The sequence below is a fragment of the Coffea arabica genome, chromosome 6e (assembly GCF_036785885.1).
Source record: "Coffea arabica cultivar ET-39 chromosome 6e, Coffea Arabica ET-39 HiFi, whole genome shotgun sequence".
Taxonomy (NCBI): Eukaryota; Viridiplantae; Streptophyta; class Magnoliopsida; order Gentianales; family Rubiaceae; genus Coffea; species Coffea arabica.
In genome coordinates this window covers 25,736,581-25,761,426 of record NC_092321.1, presented here as the reverse complement: position 1 = coordinate 25,761,426, position 24,846 = coordinate 25,736,581, and the positions used below count along the sequence as shown (strand labels likewise).

Here is a 24,846-nt window from a genome sequence, read left to right as displayed (position 1 = left end):
CTTAAAACCAAAAGATAGTTTCGACGTCATTTAGCGGAACGGACGTAACTCGAGCTACAGTTATCGGATTGGAATTCAATTTATACCATTTCGAAGCTAAGACAAGGACCTACAACTTTTATGAAGACCACTCAGTCCAGTTCTCACCCTAACTAGGTCAAATTTACCAAAACAACTCCAGATTTTCCAGTTCGAAACTCACTGTGAAATTCAACTAGCAGTCCTGATTAATTCACTCATATCTCAGCACACACAACTCCAATTCAGGTAATTCCAAAGCCATTAGAAATCTAAGACACAAGGATAGAATTCTTAAGAAGACATCAACAACCAAATCAGTAGTATTACTGGTCAAAACAACCAATTACAAAAGCTGATTAGCATGTTCGGCTAGAAACAGGGCAGCAGGGGTTTTTCAGTCTTTTCACAGGATACATTACTCCGATTGAGCTGAACTTTTGTAGGCTACTATAAAACATCATTCTCTACAACTTTTATGTTTTGGGCAAGAGCTGATTCGGCCTCTAACATGCTCAAATAAAATCGGACAGAACAGGGTCATTCAAAACCCTAACCTGGAATTCATGCATTCAAGTGCTAATCTTCCCCAAAACAATATCTAAAGCAACTAAAAACCACTCACCATTTTGGTCAATTTTGATTTATTGGTAAAGTTGGTCCAAAGGTCAAAGTCCAACCAAATAACAAAGTGACACTTGTCACTCTCATTAATGCTACTCTATCCTTTTGTCTCTCCAACTCTCATCCATATGGTATCCTCTAATCATCTCTTAGCACCTAGTAAATTAAACCCTGTATACAAAACTTAACCCAATTGGCCGAATTTTACCGAACTTTCCACACTAGCGGGTCCCCCGTCCGGTATACGCTCCAAAATTCTCATGAACTCATTTATACTAAAAAAATAACTTGAAAACTCTATTTGCTCATAAAAAAGTATCTGGAAAATTTTCATAATAAAGAAAATGCATAAAAGACGTGCAATTAAATAAAGTAAAGCCTAGAAAATAAAAAATTTACGGGCTCTCACACCGTACACCTTTGATACGTCTCTAATACCTGCATGATCGCCTTCAGGGAAAAGGAGGATCCGTTTGCAAATATGAGATCATCATTCGTGAACACCAAGTGAGTTATAGACAGACATCCATATGGAACTTTGAAGCCCATGAAACCCGATTGTACGACAAGGTTATTCAATCCTCTAGACAACACCTCAGCTGCTATAATGAATAGCGCAGGTGATAATGGATCTCCCTGACGAAGCCCTCTCGAGGACTTAAAGAAACCATGCGAAGACCCATTTATAATGATCGAAAACCAAACATTAGAAAGCAAACGCCATACCATATCAATAAATATTTCCCCAAAACCAAACCTTCTCAGCACATTGATAATATGACCCCATGCCACACGGTCATATGCCTTAGACATGTCTAACTTCATTACCACATTACCACCTCTATTCTTTTTTCCCATACCCGATACCACCTCCTGAGCTAGCAAGAAATTTTCCGTTATATTACGACCCTTCACAAAACCTGTCTGCTAGGGTGAAATTATTTTTGGCAATATACCAGCCAGTCTATCCGCCAAGATCTGGGATAACAACTTGTTGAAAAAGTTACATAGACTGATTGGTCTAAAATGTGAAAATTCCAGAGGATTTGGCATCTTTGGAATTAGTACAATTGAGGTAGAAGTGATAAACCGAGGTAACTCCGCCCTACAGAAAAAACTGAGTATTGCATTGTATACATCTTGGGCGATCACTTCCCACGCAAATGTAAAAAATTTGCCTGTGAAACCATTCGGGCCAGCAGCACTGTCCCCATCCATTGATTTTACTACTCGATATACCTCATCGATCGAAGGCACTGATTCCAGCTTCCCATTTTCCTCTCCAGAAACCATGTGCGGAATTAGGTGCAACATATCAGAAGATGAATCCAAAGTGCCCGTGAAAAGATCATTAAAATATTTTGCTGCTTCACTTGCTATATCAACATCAGCGTCCACCCAAACTCCATTGGACTTTTTGATGCGGTGTATCATTCCTTGAACCCGTCTCTGCCTTACTACCGCATGAAAGTACCTTGAATTTCTTTCTCCCTCTTGAAACCATTTGACTCTAGCCTTTTGCCTCCAAAACTGCTCTTCAATTGACAATGCATGACGGAGCTCCGCTTGAGCCTTGTTTAGCTCAATCTGGCATTCCTCCGAATCATCTTGATCAACCACTTCCTCTGCCCGTTGTACCGCCATTTCCGCAGAACGCACAGCGTCTATCACGTTCCCAAAGTGTTGCTTGTTCCATGATTGAATAGCCCTTCTCGTTGCCAATAATTTAGAGCACAAAACTCGCAAGGGAGATCCATCAACATCTTGATCCCAAGCCTGGCGAATCATCTCTAAGAGTTCTGGTTTGGACGTCCAAATATTCAAGAAGCGGAAGGGACGCGGCTTATTATCTGACCTAGTTGCAAACGAAATCTTCAATGGAGCATGATCCGAGGGGTGTCTTGTCAAATGGAGCACAGAAATGGCGTCAAAGAGATCCAAACAAGCCCCATTGACTAAAAATCTGTCCAACCTTTTTGAAATCCGAGCTCTATTTCGCCGATTATTAGACCACGTGAAACTAGCTCCTGAGAATCCTACATCAAAAATCCCAGCCTTCTCCATGAAAGACATAAAATCCGCCCCTTCTGCTATAGCAAATGGACGACCCCCCCCCCGGTTTTTCGTGAGGTGCCAAAATAATGTTGAAATCACCCCCAATACACCAAGGAAGTAATCTAGGCTTATCATCTAACAAGAAACACCATAAGTCTCGACGCTCCTCCATTGAGCACTTTGCATAAACAAAAGACATGATGATTGGACTAGGGAGCAACGGGCTTTGACATCTAGAGATATATGCTGATCCGAACTACCAACAATGGAACATACAAAAGGACTATTATAGAATACCCAAATATCACTCGAGCAATTAACAAACACATAATCAAATAATAAGCGTAAACGAATGGACTCAATTTTTGACACGTCTAGTTTTGGTTCACAAATCACAACAAAATGAGCTTGATGAATCCGTACTAGTTTAATCAATCTTCTTAGATTAGGTGCCTTTGCTACCCCTCTAATATTCCAAAATATTCCATTAATCATGAGAAAGAACATGGAATGAGTTTTTGGATGATGTTTCTGACCTTAACTATCTATTGGATGGAAAGCGAGCACGAACACCCTTCCCCCGCATTTGTCGGAAATCACGGTCAGCCATCCCTGATTGATCAATATTTAAAACGTGCATTGACGATTCCAACAACTTCTCTGGTGGGACAACCAGTCTTGGAGACAAATTTCTTGCAATAATTGGCAAGTCAGGTTTATGTACACCATGGTCTGTGGAAGCAACGTCCTCAACCCCACGTAATTCAACATAGAGATTCTCCAAGTCATTACTTTCGGCTATCTGCTGATGTTCAAATCTCAAAGGATTTTTCGCTAGAAGATGGGTCCCTTTATTCTCATGACCCTGGTGCTTCTCCAGCTGGTTTCCCATTATCTCATGTTCCCCATGATCCCCATCTAATGTTCCCTCCATTTCCGAATATGCATGTATATCAGCTATCATATTGTCGGTTGCATCTCCCATCGCAGCAACATGATCTTCAGCAAAAGAGGAATTGGACTTGGCATCTTGATGAAATAGTGTCTCCCCTTCCTCAGTTATTATATCAAACCCAGCGGTCTGCTCCATTGCAGCTGTTTGCTTCCCTCTGTCATCAACCATACAAGTGATTCGCACATCCTCAGAAACATTCTCAGCAGCCTTTTCCTCATTTGCATTAGTATCTGAGTTACTGACAGGTTCAAGGTTGGACATCTGAACCTTATTCCCATCTAGATGTGATCCTCGCTGCTGCTTCATGGGTTGCTTATGGTGTTGCCGAGGCCCAACATCAATCAAATTCTTCTTGCACTCCTCTTTATAATGACCCAAGCGCAAACAAGATGAACAATAGGGTGGCATGTTCTCTGGTACAATACATTGCCAGAAACCAGATTCCCCTTCAACAGTGATCCAGACCCTAGGCACGACAAGTTTGGCTACATCGATCTCCACACACACTCTGGCCACACTAGGACGCGTTCCAGCAGCCGTAGCCGAATCCAGGAACACGGGCCTTCCTACTGGAGACAATATAGAAAATAAAGAGTGTTTATCGAAATAATGAATAGGTAGAGCCGGAAGAGTTACCCAAACCGGTACCAAAGATGACTCCCTATGCACATGAAAGTCCCTGGTCCATGGAAATACACGCATCGGATATTTGCCTAATTGCCAAACTCCTCTCGTCCAAATTCTGCTAAAATCTACTTCAGCGGTGCACTTAATGAGAGCATGCCTATAGTCCATCAATCCAATGGAAACTTGGTCTTTCAGGTTTAATGAAGCAAAAAACTTTCGAGTATTTTCCAATGAAGGTCTCCCATGAGAGAATTTTCCAACCAAAGCCCATCGAAACGGTGCCGCAAGTCTGTCTGCATCTGCTCTGAAAAAAATGACCGCAGCTTCTCCCTTGTAAGCAGATGCCTACCTAATCTAGATTGGAGATGTCGCCAGTTGTGTGAAGAGTTGAGAGAAAGATTTTTTCTCTGTAGGAGATAACCCTTGCCCCTCAGCCGACGGCTGAAGGGCAGCCACGAACCCTTACGTTCACTGGTGCAGACTAATTGTGTTTACTGGTGCTTCTTAGAACAGTGATACCGGACAATTGCTGATCGCTATTTGTTCAAAGTCCAATGCTACCTTTACATCTATTAATTTACCATCACGTGTAAAAATGATATATTAGACTACCGCAATAACATTTTTTATTTGGCTATGATGGTAAATGAACCTTTCCCTCCATATTTGGAAAAGCAAAAGAAGCCAAATTTTTAATGGGCATAAGCACATTACTCCTGTAAATGGGAATTTGACCAGGAAGGGTAATTAAAGAAAGCAAATCGAAGAGTGGTTTGCTTTTGCCAAAAACCAAGTTTTTTGTTATTATGTCAAAACCCTCAAATGCATAATTATTTAATTCAGCCTAGAAAGAAAAACCCAGCAAAGGGACTGGGTGGATGGGTCACTATTTCAACTCATGAAGTGATGGTTGAACTAGTAATATTTATAGATATATGTAATATATTAGTCATCTTAATATATGTAGAATTTATAAATAAAGTGCTTTTAAATATATAAATATTACTGAAGGACTCAATTTACTTATATCATATTTTGTAAATATAAAGCACGTATTCAAATATAAAACAAAAATTTTTTTATTTATTAAAACGACAAACTTTTAGGAATTAAAATTAATCTTTTGTTAATGTTTTGTCTAAAAAGTATTTCTTTATGAATTATTGTTACGTAATAATAACACTTTCAATTTGAGAGTTGAATTAATTATGCTATAAAAATATATATATTTGAAGGGACATTTGATCAACAAGTAAAAGGTTAGCCTAGTGATAAAGGCTCTTGTACAACTAAAAGAAGATCCCAGTTTCTAATTTGGCAAAAGCATATATTTTGGTCAAAAAACAAAGACCCATTGTGCTATGTTGAGGGTTTCTGGTTGAACCATCTTGTCAAGCGAGCTGTAGTGGGTTTGACACGATCAACTTCTTATCCAGTCAAACTCGGAACCCAATCCGGCGTAATAGTGCGTTCACTAGGCCGAAAGGTAAGTCGGGTCAAAACGTTAATTACATTGTGTATCTTTAAAAGTTAATTACATAAATCTCTCTTGAGATTTAACTTAATTGCTAATCAACTTCCAAAATTTGATCAAATTACACTCTTACCTTTTGGATGGCCAAATGTTTAATAAAAATATGCTGCTGATGTCAGTAAAATACTAATATGAGAATCAAAAAATACCCTTATGGGACCTATATATTATCAGTTTTCTTTGCTTATTAACACAAAAAAATTTAATTTGTTGTAGACCCAATAAATAGAGAAGACTAATTAAAAACACAAGAAAATGCTTAACAATTTTTTTATAAGGAAATAAAAGATTAAGGAGCAGAGTGCCACCACAAGCACCATTCTCACCTTCTTCAAATTTTCATATTTCTCTCTTTTCCTTAACAAGTAACTTACCAATTTTCCAACTTCCTCTGTCATCTTCTTTGATTTACATACACAGTTCAAACACACTTCAAATTAATGGCTATAGTATTCTTTTATATATTTTAGAAATTATAAGGGATCTTCTATAGTGCCACCAAAATCACCATTATCATAGATGTGTTTCCTTTTTGCTTCTTTTTTCACTCCAAAATTAGTCTGGAGCTATAAAATTCACCTTATTGAAAGGCCATAACATGTTTGGTGATGATTTTTTGAATAAAAATTTTGAGAATTAATGGATCTAAAATTCATGGGTTTTTAAGGTTTCATGTTTTTGGCTCTTGATCTATGGATCCTCGACATTTTATTGTTGATTTGTTGGTTTTTTTGTGTTCTAGACTCATGAGGATTACTTTCCTACAAAATTTGTGAATTTTGGTTTTGTTATGAACGAAGCAGTGAAAGAGAAACAATTGCTATTTAGCCTCTTTTGACGGCTCTACAACCACTTGTGGCCATATTGAAGGTCGAAATTGCAATATATATAGAAAAATAAATCGAGAGGTGCAAATTTTGTTAATTTTCACCATCAATGGGCAGCAGCCGGCAGGTGTGTTAGCCATTGCCAAAGTCAAATAGCAATAACAATATCAGGGTGCAAACATTATTGCTGCCATTTTGCTCCCGTAAAAGTTGTCAAAAGATTAACCAAGAAGGTGATAATAACAATAATGTAGAAAATTAAAATTGAAAGAGGTAGATAATGATTTATTTCAACCATATAGTTTTGCACTTGGCATTTAGTCTTTTCACCTATTTTGTTTGAGGTATTTCATAGAAGTTATTCACAAGAGGTTATTTTAATATTTGGGCAAATTTCATGGTTTGCGGGGTAGTTTGGCCACACCTTGGACAAAGCCTATTTAAACTTGTTTTTGCAATCCTGTACTATTAGTTGCTCTTATGAAACGTGTAGAATGATTCTCTATGAATTATTGAATTTAGTGTTCTCTGTCAACAATTATTACTTGCCATAATTTTTATCAAAGGAAAAGAAGCAACATGGTGGAAAAGAAAGAAAACATGTGAAACAGGAAAAAAATGAGAATTGCATAAGAGATTAGAGTCCAAATAGCACTAATATGGGTAGAAAGAGAATAAGATTTGGAAGAGTGTTACTTGAAGAATATTTTATCCAAACAAACTGGCACTATTTTGCAAATCTTGATCTATGGATCCTCGACATTTTATTGTTGATTTGTTGGTTTTTTTGTGTTCTAGACTCATGAGGATTACTTTGCTACAAAATTTGTGGATTTTGGTTTTGTTATGAGGAAGCAGTGAAAGAGAAACAACTGCTATTTAGCCTCTTCTGACGGCTCTATAGCCACCTGCGGCCATATTGAAGGTCGAAATTGCAATGTATATAGAAAAATAAATCGAGAGGTGCAAATTTTGTTAATTTTCACCATCAATGGGCAGCAGCCGGCAAGTGTGTTAGTCATTGCCAAAGTCAAGTAGCAATAACAATATCGGGGTGCAAACTTTATTACTGCCATTTTGCTCCCGTAAAAGTTGTCAAAAGATTAACCAAGAAGGTGATAATAACAATAATGTAGAAAAATAAAATTGAAAGAGGTAGATAATGATTTATTTCAACCATGTAGTTTTGCACTTGGCATTTAGTCTTTTCACCTATTTTGTTTGAGGTATTTCATAGAAGTTATTCACAAGAGGTTATTTTAATATTTGGGCAAATTTCATGGTTTGCTGGGTAGTTTGGCCACACCTTGGACAAAGCCTATTTAAACTTGTTTTTGCAATCCTGTACTATTAGTTGCTCTTATGAAACGTGTAGAATGATTCTCTATGAATTATTGAATTTAGTGTTCTCTGTCAACAATTATTACTTGGCATAATTTTTACGAAAGGAAAAGAAGCAACATGGTGGAAAAGAAAGAAAACATGTGAAATAGGAAAAAAATGAGAATTGCATAAGAGATTAGAGTCCAAATGGCACTAATATGGGTAGAAAGAGAATAAGTTTTGGAAGAGTGTTACTTGAAGAATATTTTATCCAAACAAATTGGCACTATTTTGCAAATCTTGATCTATGGACCCTCGACATTTTATTGTTGATTTGTTGGTTTTTTTGTGTTCTAGACTCATGAGGATTACTTTGCTACAAAATGTGTGGATTTTGGTTTTGTTATGAGGAAGAAGTGAAAGAGAAACAACTGCTATTTAGCCTCTTTTGACGGCTCTATAGCCACCTGCGGCCATATTGAAGGTCGAAATTGCAATATATATAGAAAAATAAATCGAGAGGTGCAAATTTTGTTAATTTTCACCATCAATGGGCAGCAGCCGGCAGGTGTGTTGGTCATTGCCAAAGTCAAGTAGCAATAACAATATCGGGGTGCAAACTTTATTACTACCATTTTGCTCCCGTAAAAGTTGTCAAAAGATTAACCAAGAAGGTGATAATAACAATAATGTAGAAAAATAAAATTGAAAGAGGTAGATAATGATTTATTTCAACCATGTAGTTTTGCACTTGGCATTTAGTCTTTTCACCTATTTTGTTTGAGGTATTTCATAGAAGTTATTCACAAGAGGTTATTTTAATATTTGGGCAAATTTCATGGTTTGCTGGGTAGTTTGGCCACACCTTGGACAAAGCCTATTTAAACTTGTTTTTGCAATCTTGTACTATTAGTTGCTCTTATGAAACGTGTAGAATGATTCTCTATGAATTATTGAATTTAGTGTTCTCTGTCAACAATTATTACTTGGCATAATTTTTACCAAAGGAAAAGAAGCAACATGGTGGAAAAGAAAGAAAACATGTGAAATAGGAAAAAAATGAAAATTGCATAAAAGATTAGAGTCCAAATGGCACTAATATGGGTGGAAATAGAATAAGATTTGGAAGAGTGTTACTTGAAGAATATTTTATCCAAACAAACTAGCACTATTTTACAAACAAACTCAGTCATTATCATTCTTAATTTCCACTTCTTTCCAAACTCCCTGCAATTCAAGTGAACTATTGATTTCTATATATAGAAAAAGAAAGCTATTACTCTGCTGCATGTCATTCATATTACTTTAGGCATTTACAAACATTTCGTAAAAGTTCCATTTTTCATTTAAAATCTATTTTTACAAATCTTGCTCATCCTCTTAGAATTTCAAATCCACCATCCTTTAGTTTTTTAAGTTATTCTCAATAAGCTCTTAAACAGGCACGTACTTCATATTACTTTCTTTTATATACATTATTTTTTTTATTGTATGCATCATACTGTCATACATGTAATTTATGCCTATTCTTTTGTTTTGCAAATCTTAGAGGTACTAATACTTGTACTTGCACCTATTTTACTTTTTTTTGTATATTCATTTCCAGGTAAACCTCATCATTGGTAGTTAGCCCGAGTACCTCTGATGAATAATTTGGGTTTGGACATCAAAATCACATTCTATTATTGTACAGTCTAGACAATTTAAAGAAAATCAAATAATTTGTAAAGAAACTATACACCTCTCTAGTCTATAGTTTGGATCAATCTAAAGTGAACATGATTTTGATTACCATCTATATAATATAGGAAAAACATATGGTATTGAAATGCATAGTGTGGTTATTTCTCTTTACAATCCTTTTAGTTTTTTTTTGAGTATCAAACTAGCTTAACTTTGTAAGTGCGAATGGTAATTGGACATGAAGTGTTGGTCTAGCATCAATTAGGAAATTCATTGTAAGGGTATACTATACCTCATTTTTTCTCATTTTCTTTTCATTTCTTGGAGGTTAGGTTTAAGCCCTTTTCTTGGATTTGTTTATATTTTAATTAATAAAATTTGGAACTGTCATCCCTTCCCCCTGTATGGTGTCTACAAAAAATAAAAAATAAAAAATGCAGTGTCTAAGGTTTTCTTGTTTGTTTTTCTTTTTATTGCGTTTTTGTTATTCCAATTTTGGTTGGATGATCACTAGGTATAGTGAATGGGGTTTTGGCGTTCGGTCCTTCATTCATATTTTGGTTGATCTTTATTTCAATTTTTTATTCACATGTTAGAGCCATGCACATGAATACTAGTTTCAATTTTTATGGTATCATGTTGGTTTTTTCATCCAAATACTATGCTATATGCTTTACTGGAAGTACTTTGGTTGTCTTGCACAACCTGAGCTCTCTAGTAGTTTAGTTGAATACATAGCACCAAATCTTTTTTGTACATAATAAACAGAAATACAAGAAAAATTTTGAGTATCAAAACAATGAAAATTTACTATGAAGAGAAATTCCATCTATGCACTAGAACAAAAATGGCTTTTCCTGACATATCTATAAGGACACTTGATGGTTTGTGTTATTATAGCACTTCTATCATGACAGTTGCTATCAACTCAATAATATATACTCTTTTTTTATTTTATTTTATCTGATATAAAAATAATAATATGCCTTTAGACTACCTATCATAACACTTGAGAAAATGTGAGATATACCCAAATAAAAAAAAAAAGACACTAAACGACATCGTACTCAATTGGCGGAAGATTCATTTGGCATAAAATATTCAAAACTTTCAAATTGCCTACCAAAAGACTTTGCCCACAAATATCTTACGAAAAAAGGGGTGGGGAAGAAAAAGCTGTGAACGCCTATACCATGTGCATTTTAACAAACACTTGCTGGACATCTTCTCATGCCCGCTACTAAGCTCAAAAACCTCGGCAACCTTTTCCGTTCCGTCTCTAAATTCAAAACCACCACCACCACCGCCATCGCCACCTCGGCTGAAGACATTGCTCTGAAAAAATACGTCTCCTCCATAAATGTCTCCACCTCCGAGACTATCCACAAGTAGTTATTCAACTATAAGGCACCTAAATCAGACATCTCTTCTTCTTCTAGTATTGATACTCTGCTTCTTTTCTCAAACCTCTCGGCGATATCGGTGGGATCGGAAACCTGAAGCTTCTCTCTGCTGCTGATAACGGTATTTAGTTCATCATTTTCATTTTCTGCTTTAGATCTGTGACTAGTACCGTTACTTTAAGCTATTTTTGTTTTGCTAATGGTATTTGCAAGCTGTTGTTGCAAGTAGACGAGCAAATCATTTTTCGATTTTTACTTGTACTTGTTTTGAAATTCTTGGGCCATTTTTGTACTACTTGTTTTGATATCTGCAAGACCGATTATTCTTCCCACAAGAAAGAGAACATGTACAACCTAATGTTTTTTGCCTCGAATCAACTCTATTCCATCCATATTGATTAGTTTGCTAATGTTCTTCTCAACATGTACTAATAATAAGATGTGGGTTCTTGATTATTCCTAAATTATGTGCTGATTTTGACTTTTTTTTTTGAAATTTTGCTTTTGGAGATGAAGGCTTCAGTGCAACGGTTCAGTGTTGAAGGGTTCAGAGCTGATTTTGCAGAAGAGGTTCGGTTCCTTAGATCTCTTTTTTATACCTAAATAGTGCAATCTAAAGTGAATTTTGTGTGTTTGATTTGCATTTATCTCTTTTCTGATTTGCATTTACAATAATGGTCTCCTGAGTTGTTTTAGTGTTTCTGAATATATCCAAAAAGAAAACCCAAAGTGATTGAATCCTATTCATTTGATGTGTCTTGTTTTGCCATTAACAGAGATTAGGGGTTTTTGTTTGGGGGGTGAAGGGGAGAAAGGAGAAAGGAGAAAATTGCATTTTCTCTTTGAGGATGCTCAGAAAGAGTTAATAAACATAAGAATTGCATTACATTTCTCAATTGGTTCTCTAGTTGTATTTACCACAATCTGCTACTCCTATGGGTTTAAGTGTTTACTTGTGCCATCAGACACAACTGAAATACAAGAAGTTTGAAGTTGTCACCTGGGTAAAATGTGATATTCTCCATATGGATTGATTCTTTATGGGCTACTTAATGAATATATATTCTGATTGTCCTGCAGTGCTTGATGGAGAGGACTTCTCAGACTTCAATTGGTGTGAAGAGAATGGGTGAAATGGATGATGTCCCATTCAAAAATGAAGCTAAAAGAATGTTTTGACGAAAGGAAATAGCTGTGAAAGCTGCTGAGCTGCGTTCATAATGGGAGGATCACCTTCGAGATCCCAACTGGCATCCTTTTAAGATCGTGAAGATTGATGATAGTAAATGTCATAAGGTAAAGATCTAACTTCAGCAATTAAGATTTCTTATGCTACAATGGTACAGATTGATTTCTTAATTTACAGTAACTTTCTTAATTTCTGATGTAGACATTGCTAATCTGAAGAAATTAGAGCAATAATTGAGTCAAAGTTCAGCAAACAGCCTAAGGTATCCATCATCGTCATCTACCAGTGTTTCAGGCCGCAATCAAGCAAATCAAGTACTACGAGTATGTACATATGATTAAAATTCAGTTTACAAGTACAATTAAGAAAATATAGAAATATTATGATGCAGTGGTCTATTCTTTTATTAGATGGGAAGTGTGGTTCAATTCAAGAGTTTGTTTAATCCTACAAAAGTTGTTGCAAAAGGATATCCGCATGGTATGAATCCATCTGATGAGATTGGAGGACAAGTGTTAGGATCAAATTGGTATGAGATAAATGTACAAGTCATGGTGGAACCTTGTGAGCAGTTGATTAGACCATATGACTTGTAGCAAACAATCCAAGATGCACTTGGAGCACCAATCGCTTGGCCTTTTCATTTGGTATGACATCTTAATTTTGATATTATAATATTCTTTCTTAATATATTTGTTATTGACTTACTATCATTTTTCTTGAAATCATAAATTGCATTTTAATGTATGCATGTTTGTATTCATACAGGTTGTAGTAAATTTTGAAGGCTAGAAGGATATGGATGGGTGTCAGCTACCTGTCGACTCTTACTGCAAGTTCTTATAGATTTAGTGCTGATTCTCTCGTTTAGTTTCTTTTGTTTATTAGATGGCAATGCTTTTCATGTTGGTTTGCAGTTCTTTTGAACCCTTTCACTTGGTTACTTTTTGAAGGATATTTGAGCATTGACTTTTGCTTTTAAATTACTACATGCATTATGTTCTTTGGGATAATTTTACAAGTCCTTTGGGTATCTGATTGACTGAATGTATAGCAGGGAGCACAATCAGGTTTCTTCTTTATTTAAAAGAAAAAAAATCCTGGCAGTTAAAAGTGTCAACATAGTTCAATAGCTTCGACAATATCCTGACACTTTCGATTGTCAAGAAAAAGGATTTTTGTTGGCAGATGGGATGCTATAATAGCATAGTTTTCCTGACACATTTGAATGCTACGAGCCTATCCCCACATTGGAAGGAACAACACTCGTCCGAGGTGTAAGGAAAGGTAAAGTGTCAGTTTAGATTATCTATACTGACACCTTTAAATGCCGTTAAAGGTCATTTTTTGTTGTAGTGATGAAATTAACTCTTCTAAATTAAGGAGGCAACAAATATAGGATCTATCAAATCCGTCACTAAAATCTTGAGGTTAATGAAGGAAGTGTACAATTGAGTAAAACTGTGAAGCAAGCCAGTTGATTTTCCTATGCAACTCTAAGAAACGATTTAAAGGAATAGGAAAAGAGATTTTAATCGATTACATGATGTAGCCGTTTAAATATAAGAGTTGGTTAGCTATTAATCCAACTTAATTAATCAATATCCAAGGGATAAAAGTTTTTCATTATTTTGGAAAAACTTGATCTTATGATCATAAATTAGACAACATATAAGAACAATAGAAATCCATACGGTCAAGTATAATGACCTACAGTGGAAATCTTCTGTCTTAACTCATATAGCAAATCTTTTGTCTTGACCCATCATGATAGAAGTAGGGAAACAAAAATAAGAGAAAAACAAAAAAGAGTTATGTCACATGTCAGAAAATGAGAATGTTACAATAAACTCCCATGTCTTCTTATGCAATAAGAAGAAAATAATCAATATCCAAAGGCTGGCCTACGGTGGATATCTTTTATTTTAACTCATATAGTAGATTTTTTTGTCTTGACCCATCAAGGTTGAAGTGGAAAAATAAAATATGGAAGAAGAACCATAGTTTTCTCAAAGGAGAGCTATGCTACGTGTCAAAAAAATGAGAGCATTGCTCTTCTGATATGTGGGTGTATTTTATTTGGATATTTAGTTTTTTCCTTCCAACCAATAAACCAGTATAGATGTTCTCTATATGTAAGCTAATCTGCTCTTTTTTCATGCTACTAGGAGGCATAAACACTCTTCACGTGATGGAAATGTAAAATTCCACACCCAATTTTGAAGTAATAAAAATATTAATTTTTGCAGAAAAAGTATGCTGATTATTAGTAAAGTTCGAAAGGGATGAATCCATAAACATGTAGTCTATGGAGATAAGGCTCTTTAGTAATTTGTTTTGCATATGGAAACTATTTGCAAAAGAAATTGCAATGACTAATCCTAGCAATTAAAAGAGTGGAAAGCAGAGGAACAGTGCTGCGTTGTCCCCCCTAGTATTCTACTGGTCGAATCGTGATTTGCTTCCAATCTCGGGGGCAATTTTGACACAGCTGTGATTTGCTTGCACAGAGCAATTTTGACATTATATTATATTCCTCTTCTTGATCTTATAATAGTAGTAGTGTACTTTGTATTCAGTAAGTGAGGTTTAACTTCCAAGATGTGTTATACTCCATTGATCTTTAATTGATGATCTATTGTTCATGCTTTCTTCTGCTATATTTCCTTGCATCTACCGGATTTATTTATATCAATTTAATTTTTGTTTCCATCGTTTCTCCTCCACAAAGGCCATGTCAATATTTTCAAACTTTTTAGTTATAAAAATTATGCTATCAAAGCCATCTCACTTTTCTCCTTTCTTTCTTTATTCAAATTTAATGTAGTGTTTGAACAACCATAATGTCACAATAAAATCCTAGCATGAATTTTGTTCCAAATTTGTAAATTTGGAAAATTCTATTTATATTAAAAGAAAAAATAAAGGATCTCTTCATTAGACACTTATTTAATGTTTTCTAAACAAATCTACTATTATTGTTTATGTGGATTATTTGTTTATTACTTAATTTTAATAGTATAATAATAATGGTATCTTTTGTATTCGATATGGTAACCTCCAATTGAATAGACATGACATGATTAAAAAAAAGGTAAAATATAGAAAAGCCCCTTTGATTAAACTAACCTGAAAAGCCCCTTATGGTTTCAAATCATACATTTGACCCCTCATGATTTGAACTATAGAAATTGTCGAAATGACACAAGTACTCTAATTTATATAAGCAATAAAAGACTTTCTAACAACTATCCTGTTAAGCAAACTTATGGAAAAACAATCTGTGGTTAAACCAACTTATGGAAAAAGCCCCCTATGGTTATATGTAGCTTTTATTTGATTTATTTTGCGCATGGGAATATGGTAAGTTGTATGTAGAAGTTTTTATTTATTTATTTTGTGTATAAAAATAAGGTGAGTTTCATTTGAAAATTTTTATTTATTTATTTTACGTATAGAAATTAGAAGACTTGTATTTGGGAGTTTTGGGTTGTTTTTGAAAATTTTATGAGTTCTAAGGGGTTTAATAGGTATATCAGCTAAAAATTTGATTTAAAAATTTATTTTTCATGTCAGGCAACCTCAAACTCGTTAATTTAATGATTTTTGTCAATTTTTCACATTAGTTCAAACCACAAGATACTAAATTGTATGATTTGAAGTCATAAGAGACTTTTTTGTAGGTTTGCTTTATCATAGGGGACTTTTCTGTATTATAACTCTAAGGATATAATAGGTATATCAACTAAAAATTTGTTTGTTTCCAATACAAATACTCTCAAAAGAAGCGCGTGCATTTCAAACCCGTTAATTCAGACGATTTCCGTCACTTTTTTAAATTAGTTCAAATCATGAGGTATCAAAGTATATGTCTTGAAACTATAGGAGGTTTTTTTGTATGTTCGCTTAACCTCAAGGATTTTTCTATATTTTACCCCAAAAAAATCATCTCATACATTTTACTCCAGATTTCTTTATATTTCAAAATTTTTCCTTTTTTTCCTTTGAATTTAGTTAAACATTTCAGTGTCAATTATGCTCCAAATTTCTCTTTATCCCTTACAAAAACATTTAAAAAATCATTTTATATAGTTTACTCAACATTTCAGATATTTTCCTTTTTTATCATTTAAATTTGGTGAAATATTTTTGTGCCAATTCCACGCCTAATCCCTCTATATTCAGATTTCTCTATTTCAGAATTTTCATTTTATCGTTTAAATTGAGTGAAATATTTTGGTGCTAATTCCACTCCAAATTTCTTTCTATTCTAGACAAATCTACTGTTATTGTTTGTGTGCATTATTTGCTTATTACTTTATTTTAGTAGTATAATAATAATGATATCTTTTGTATTGGATATGGTGACCTCCAATTGAATAGACATGACATGATTAAAAAACAAATCATCTCATAGATTTTACTTCAGATTTCAAATTTTTTCCTTTTTTTCAATTGAATTTAGTTATACATTTCAATGGCAATTATGCTTCAAATTTCTCTTTATCCCTTGTAGCGCCCCATTTTTTAGAATAAAAGAGAAAAGGATTTAGAAAAAATGAGTTTTTAATTTTTTTTAAAAAAAAAAAGGGTCTAAAATGAGACAAATAAAATGCGACGGTTTGGACCCAAAATTTAGTCTAAAAAGGGTTTTCTAAGAAAAATAGGAGGCGCCACTTGGTATTCATTTTCGCTGTACCAAGTCACCCAAAAAATATTTTTTAAATGAAAACAAATAAAAACCCTTTTAAACGACTCCAGGTCTTTGAAAATAAGAGAAAAAAGTTCGGGAGTCACAGTTGAAAACAAAGATTTGATAGGGTCAAATTTAAGGCACCCTATCTAACCAAGGCTAGTTGCGAGATTTAGCCAAAAATTTTCCCAGTTTGACTTATAAAACTTATCACATTTTGGATACTTCTATATGAATGCAAATCTAGATCTAAAGGATATCGGGAGGGTTGAAACCCAAAAATGATCCCTTGAAGAGGTCGCGAATATGCAAAAGATAAGATTCGAAGAAAATAAAAATTATAACATATTGATAAATATACATGACCTAAAAGAGAGGAATGCGACATAACGAGTATGGGAGACTAAAATCAAAACCAACAAAATGGTCAAGGCACTAATTTAATTAACAACTTAAAAGAAAATGTAAATATATAGCAAATTCACTTTATTTATTTCAAAGAAATATGAATAAACATAAAATCCCTAAAATTTACTAAGTAAATGCATTTAAATGAAGCATGATTAACAATTAAATGAGATAAACAATCATACTTAAGAAATCAAAACCATCAGGAATCCAATTGCAAAAATTAAAAAGTTTTTGGGGTTAAATTAGAATTTTTACAAAGATTAGGGTCAAAATCAAAGAAAAATAAAGTTTAGGAACCAAAATGCAATTAAATTAAGGAACTAATTACAAAAAATTCAAAGTTTTTAGAGTCACATTGAAATTACTCAAAAGATTAGACTTAAACTGCAAAATATTTTCTGATTTCTTAAGACCAGAAGGCCATTGGGCCGCTTCTTTCTATTTCTTCGTTTTCGTCTAGGCCGAAACACCTTGGCCCAGCAGACCAGTCCATTCACAAAATGTTAGGCCTAAGCTACAAAGCCCATATATGAACCCAAATAAAAAATAAGTTTTGGCCCAGTTTTTTTTAGCCCATAACACATTTCATTAACCGTTTATGGATTGGATCAAACCTAATAAAACAAAACAAGAAAAATCGGAGCAAAAATGGAAAGAAAAGAAATCAAGAACTTCTGACAGGTCGACCCACCGGAAACTAGAAAAATTTCGGCCAAACTGGCTGGAACCTTGCCGAAAGTCCTTTTTCTCACTTTTGACGCCGGATCTTTACATGTATACAAAACTAATGATACAAGGGATCTAAACAAGCATCCAACAAGGCCCAAAAACCACATACTCATAGAAAAAAAATGGATCCAAGTTCTTGAACATGAACTTCCATAAACATTCTCAAATCTTTTGCATTGACGTCGAATCAAACAAGGAGCATTTGTGGGAGTACCTGAAGATGATTTTGGGTAAGATTGAAGCTAGGAAATGCGACTGGAAGCAAATTTGATGAAGCTCCCAAGAAATTATAGCAGCACCAGTGGAAGAGAGGTAGCAAGTTTGGGGCCGAATTTGAGGACTTTCTAGATGTTTTTTTTGCAAAAACATTTCTAAATGATACTTGCTCTCCCAACTTCCTAGTTTGTGCCGAAGTCAACAACTTCTCCAATGAAGCTAAATTGAAGGATAAAATTTCCTCGCAAGAAGGCTGGAAAGTCAGCCTTATCCCCGAAAAAATGCAGAAAAAGAACTCTTTTTTTTTCTCTCTATTTTTTCTTTATTTTGATGTCTCTTTGTTTCTGCCCTTTTTTCTCCCTTCCCCTCCCTTATAGCTACGTTTTTTCTATTTAAATGAGGCCAACAAACCCCAAAAACGCTCCTTTCAATGGTACAGATGAAATTTGTTTTGCTGGCCTCTTTTTCGCCACTTGATGGCCTTCTTTCCAGAGATTTCTTGACAAGAATTTGATTGGCGAGGTGGCCTTTGTACTAGTAATCTTGGGGAAAAAGAAAAGGAAGAAAAATCGAAGGGAAAATGCTCCAAAATTCCAGCTCTTCCTCGTACCTTTCTTCTGGTTTTTGGTACGAAATAGGAAAGATAACGCGCACCTGCACAAAAAAAAAAAAATTTTAGAAAAAATGATATTTTTTATTTTGCTTTCTTTTTTTTCTTTTTCTGCATTTTCCTACAAAACCAAGCAAAAAATTATTTTACTTAAGCAACTTAAAAATAAGAACGAAAAATAATATTTAATGAATAAAAATAAAAATGGAATAAAATGAATTATTGCTATTTTGGTATCTACATCCCTCACAAAAACATTACAAAATCATTTTATATATTTTATTCTACATTTTTTTGCATTTCAGATATTTTCCTTTTTTATCATTTAAATTTGGTGAAATATTTTAGTGCCAATTCTACTCCAAATCCCTTTGTATTCAGATCTCTATGTTCCAGATTTTTCTTTTTATCATTTAAATTTAGTGAAATATTTTAGTGCCAATTCCACTCCAAATTTCTTTCTATTCCTAAGAAAAATAATTAAAAAGATTCATTCATTTGTAATGTTCTTTAGACACGGTTTGCTTTGGTTTGCCATGGCCTGAGCCTAATTAAAAAAAAAAAAAGACATGGTGCTTGGTTTTGGACTGATACCAACTTTTGAGTTATTAAAAAAATGGATAATGTGTAAGAGTTTTTTTTTGGATGATTAATTATAAAATATTATTTTCTTTCCTTTTGAATTCTAAAAAAAAGGATAATAATTGAAAAAATTGGATAATGTGTAAAGAATATTTTAAATGATTGGAAAAAATTTAATACCATTTTTTAGCATAATCTTTAATTGTTATCTGTTTGAGTTCTTAAAAAAATTAGATAGTCCTTAAAAAATTTTGATAATTCATGAAAAATACCTTAAATAATTAGAGAGAAATTTTTCATACCATCTTTTTGACCCGTTACTAAAGTTAGTTATTGCTGTTTTTATGCACAGTTCAATTTTAGTGTAATGATAGAAGCGTTATTTGCTATCCTTTTGAGTTCTTAAAAAAATGGATAATGTGTAAAGAACATTTTAAATTATTGGGAAAAAATTTAATACCATTTTTTTTAATCTTAATCGTTATATGCTATCCATTTGAGTTCTTAAAAAAAAAAGTTAGATAGTGCTTAAAAAAATTCAATAATTTTTGGAAAATATTTTAGATGATTAGAGAGAAATTTTTGATACCACCTTTTTGATCCATTACTAAATTTAGTTAGTACTATTTTTATGCATAGTTCATTTATTTTTCAATTTCAATGTAACGATAGCAATCATAATCATTTTAAGCCAGTATAGCCAACTTAGATTTTGTTTGATAGGTTTATAATAATAATAATAATAATAATAATAATAATAATAATAATAATAATAATAATAATAATAATAATAATAAGAATAAGAATAAAAGCAGGGTATTAACTATAAACGAACACTAAGAGGTTGGGCACTGATTTTTTTTCTTTCAATTATTCTATATATATTAATAAAAATATTATAATAAATGATTCCATGATTAGACACTTATTTAATGCTTTTTGTGCACATACATCTTTACTATTTTTAATCAATTTGTATTAAGTCTACTAGCATTAAAAAAAACTAACACCTACATCTTTGGTATTGCAGGAGTTACACCTAGAAAACGCATACACATTTCACCAAATAAGAATGACATCATTGTGAACCACTGCCACCACAAGAGTTGAGATATCAAAATTGAAGATAAAGATAGGAAATGTAAAATGCCGTACCTAGTTTTGAAGTAATAAAAATAGTAATTTTTGCAAAAAAAGTATGCTGATTATTAGTAAAGTTCAAAAGGGATGGATCCATAAACATGTAGTTTATGGATAAAAGCCTCTTTCGTAATTTGTTTTGCATATGGAAACTATTTGCAAAAGAAATTGCAATGACTAATCCTAGCAATTAAAAGAGTGGAAAGCAGAGGAACAGTGCTGCGTTGTCCCCCCTAGTATTCTACTGGTCGAATTGTGATTTGCTTCCAATCTCGGGGGCAATTTTGACACAGCTGTGATTTGCTTGCACAGAGCAATTTTGACATTATATTATATTCCTCTTCTTGATCTTATAATAGTAGTAGTGTACTTTGTATTCAGTAAGTGAGGTTTAACTTCCAACATGTGTTATACTCCATTGATCTTTAATTGACGATCTATTGTTCATGCTTTCTTCTGCTATATTTCCTTGCATCTACCGGATTTATTTATATCAATTTAATTTTGTTTCCATCGTTTCTCCTCCACAAAGGCCATGTCAATATTTTCAAACTTTTCAGTTATAAAAATTATGCTATCAAAGCCATCTCACTTTTCTCCTTTCTTTCTTTATTCAAATTTAGTTTAGTGTTTGAACAACCATAATGTCACAATAAAATCCTAGCATTAATTTTGTTCCAAATTTGTAAATTTGGAAAATTCTATTTATATTAAAAGAAAAAATAAAGGATCTCTTCATTAGACACTTATTTAATGTTTTCTAAACAAATCTACTATTATTGTTTATGTGGATTATTTGTTTATTACTTAATTTTAATAGTATAATAATAATGGTATCTTTTGTATTCGATATGGTAACCTCCAATTGAATAGACATGACATGATTAAAAAAAAGGTAAAATATAGAAAAGCCCCTTTGATTAAACTAACCTGAAAAGCCCCTTATGGTTTCAAATCATACATTTGACCCCTCATGATTTGAACTATAGAAATTGTCGAAATGACACAAGTACTCTAATTTATATAAGCAATAAAAGACTTTCTAACAACTATCCTGTTAAGCAAACTTATGGAAAAACAATCTGTGGTTAAACCAACTTATGGAAAAAGCCCCCTATGGTTATATGTAGCTTTTATTTGATTTATTTTGCGCATGGGAATATGGTAAGTTGTATGTAGAAGTTTTTATTTATTTATTTTGTGTATAAAAATAAGGTGAGTTTCATTTGAAAATTTTTATTTATTTATTTTACGTATAGAAATTAGAAGACTTGTATTTGGGAGTTTTGGGTTGTTTTTGAAAATTTTATGAGTTCTAAGGGGTTTAATAGGTATATCAGCTAAAAATTTGATTTAAAAATTTATTTTTCATGTCAGGCAACCTCAAACTCGTTAATTTAATGATTTTTGTCAATTTTTCACATTAGTTCAAACCACAAGATACTAAATTGTATGATTTGAAGTCATAAGAGACTTTTTTGTAGGTTTGCTTTATCATAGGGGACTTTTCTGTATTATAACTCTAAGGATATAATAGGTATATCAACTAAAAATTTGTTTGTTTCCAATACAAATACTCTCAAAAGAAGCGCGTGCATTTCAAACCCGTTAATTCAGACGATTTCCGTCACTTTTTTAAATTAGTTCAAATCATGAGGTATCAAAGTATATGTCTTGAAACTATAGGAGGTTTTTTTGTATGTTCGCTTAACCTCAAGGATTTTTCTATATTTTACCCCAAAAAAATCATCTCATACATTTTACTCCAGATTTCTTTATATTTCAAAATTTTTCCTTTTTTTCCTTTGAATTTAGTTAAACATTTCAGTGTCAATTATGCTCCAAATTTCTCTTTATCCCTTACAAAAACATTTAAAAAATCATTTTATATAGTTTACTCAACATTTCAGATATTTTCCTTTTTTATCATTTAAATTTGGTGAAATATTTTTGTGCCAATTCCACGCCTAATCCCTCTATATTCAGATTTCTCTATTTCAGAATTTTCATTTTATCGTTTAAATTGAGTGAAATATTTTGGTGCTAATTCCACTCCAAATTTCTTTCTATTCTAGACAAATCTACTGTTATTGTTTGTGTGCATTATTTGCTTATTACTTTATTTTAGTAGTATAATAATAATGATATCTTTTGTATTGGATATGGTGACCTCCAATTGAATAGACATGACATGATTAAAAAACAAATCATCTCATAGATTTTACTTCAGATTTCAAATTTTTTCCTTTTTTTCAATTGAATTTAGTTATACATTTCAATGGCAATTATGCTTCAAATTTCTCTTTATCCCTTGTAGCGCCCCATTTTTTAGAATAAAAGAGAAAAGGATTTAGAAAAAATGAGTTTTTAATTTTTTTTAAAAAAAAAAAGGGTCTAAAATGAGACAAATAAAATGCGACGGTTTGGACCCAAAATTTAGTCTAAAAAGGGTTTTCTAAGAAAAATAGGAGGCGCCACTTGGTATTCATTTTCGCTGTACCAAGTCACCCAAAAAATATTTTTTAAATGAAAACAAATAAAAACCCTTTTAAACGACTCCAGGTCTTTGAAAATAAGAGAAAAAAGTTCGGGAGTCACAGTTGAAAACAAAGATTTGATAGGGTCAAATTTAAGGCACCCTATCTAACCAAGGCTAGTTGCGAGATTTAGCCAAAAATTTTCCCAGTTTGACTTATAAAACTTATCACATTTTGGATACTTCTATATGAATGCAAATCTAGATCTAAAGGATATCGGGAGGGTTGAAACCCAAAAATGATCCCTTGAAGAGGTCGCGAATATGCAAAAGATAAGATTCGAAGAAAATAAAAATTATAACATATTGATAAATATACATGACCTAAAAGAGAGGAATGCGACATAACGAGTATGGGAGACTAAAATCAAAACCAACAAAATGGTCAAGGCACTAATTTAATTAACAACTTAAAAGAAAATGTAAATATATAGCAAATTCACTTTATTTATTTCAAAGAAATATGAATAAACATAAAATCCCTAAAATTTACTAAGTAAATGCATTTAAATGAAGCATGATTAACAATTAAATGAGATAAACAATCATACTTAAGAAATCAAAACCATCAGGAATCCAATTGCAAAAATTAAAAAGTTTTTGGGGTTAAATTAGAATTTTTACAAAGATTAGGGTCAAAATCAAAGAAAAATAAAGTTTAGGAACCAAAATGCAATTAAATTAAGGAACTAATTACAAAAAATTCAAAGTTTTTAGAGTCACATTGAAATTACTCAAAAGATTAGACTTAAACTGCAAAATATTTTCTGATTTCTTAAGACCAGAAGGCCATTGGGCCGCTTCTTTCTATTTCTTCGTTTTCGTCTAGGCCGAAACACCTTGGCCCAGCAGACCAGTCCATTCACAAAATGTTAGGCCTAAGCTACAAAGCCCATATATGAACCCAAATAAAAAATAAGTTTTGGCCCAGTTTTTTTTAGCCCATAACACATTTCATTAACCGTTTATGGATTGGATCAAACCTAATAAAACAAAACAAGAAAAATCGGAGCAAAAATGGAAAGAAAAGAAATCAAGAACTTCTGACAGGTCGACCCACCGGAAACTAGAAAAATTTCGGCCAAACTGGCTGGAACCTTGCCGAAAGTCCTTTTTCTCACTTTTGACGCCGGATCTTTACATGTATACAAAACTAATGATACAAGGGATCTAAACAAGCATCCAACAAGGCCCAAAAACCACATACTCATAGAAAAAAAATGGATCCAAGTTCTTGAACATGAACTTCCATAAACATTCTCAAATCTTTTGCATTGACGTCGAATCAAACAAGGAGCATTTGTGGGAGTACCTGAAGATGATTTTGGGTAAGATTGAAGCTAGGAAATGCGACTGGAAGCAAATTTGATGAAGCTCCCAAGAAATTATAGCAGCACCAGTGGAAGAGAGGTAGCAAGTTTGGGGCCGAATTTGAGGACTTTCTAGATGTTTTTTTTGCAAAAACATTTCTAAATGATACTTGCTCTCCCAACTTCCTAGTTTGTGCCGAAGTCAACAACTTCTCCAATGAAGCTAAATTGAAGGATAAAATTTCCTCGCAAGAAGGCTGGAAAGTCAGCCTTATCCCCGAAAAAATGCAGAAAAAGAACTCTTTTTTTTTCTCTCTATTTTTTCTTTATTTTGATGTCTCTTTGTTTCTGCCCTTTTTTCTCCCTTCCCCTCCCTTATAG

The 24,846-nt window shown here is 33.2% G+C and overlaps 1 protein-coding gene across 1 annotated transcript; it reads right to left on the bottom strand.

Moving 5' to 3' along the window:
* Nucleotides 1-1,569: 1,569 nt before the first annotated feature.
* On the bottom strand, nt 1,570-2,706 carry LOC140009816 (uncharacterized). The gene has a single exon (XM_072056146.1). It carries the CDS (start codon nt 2,704-2,706, stop codon nt 1,570-1,572), a length of 1,137 nt encoding a protein of 378 aa, XP_071912247.1.
* Nucleotides 2,707-24,846: the final 22,140 nt, after the last annotated feature.

Bases quoted from the DNA above. Each gene is read 5' to 3' on its own strand.
- LOC140009816 (XM_072056146.1), bottom strand. From the start codon at position 2,706: ATGGAGAAGGCTGGGATTTTTGATGTAGGATTCTCAGGAGCTAGTTTC.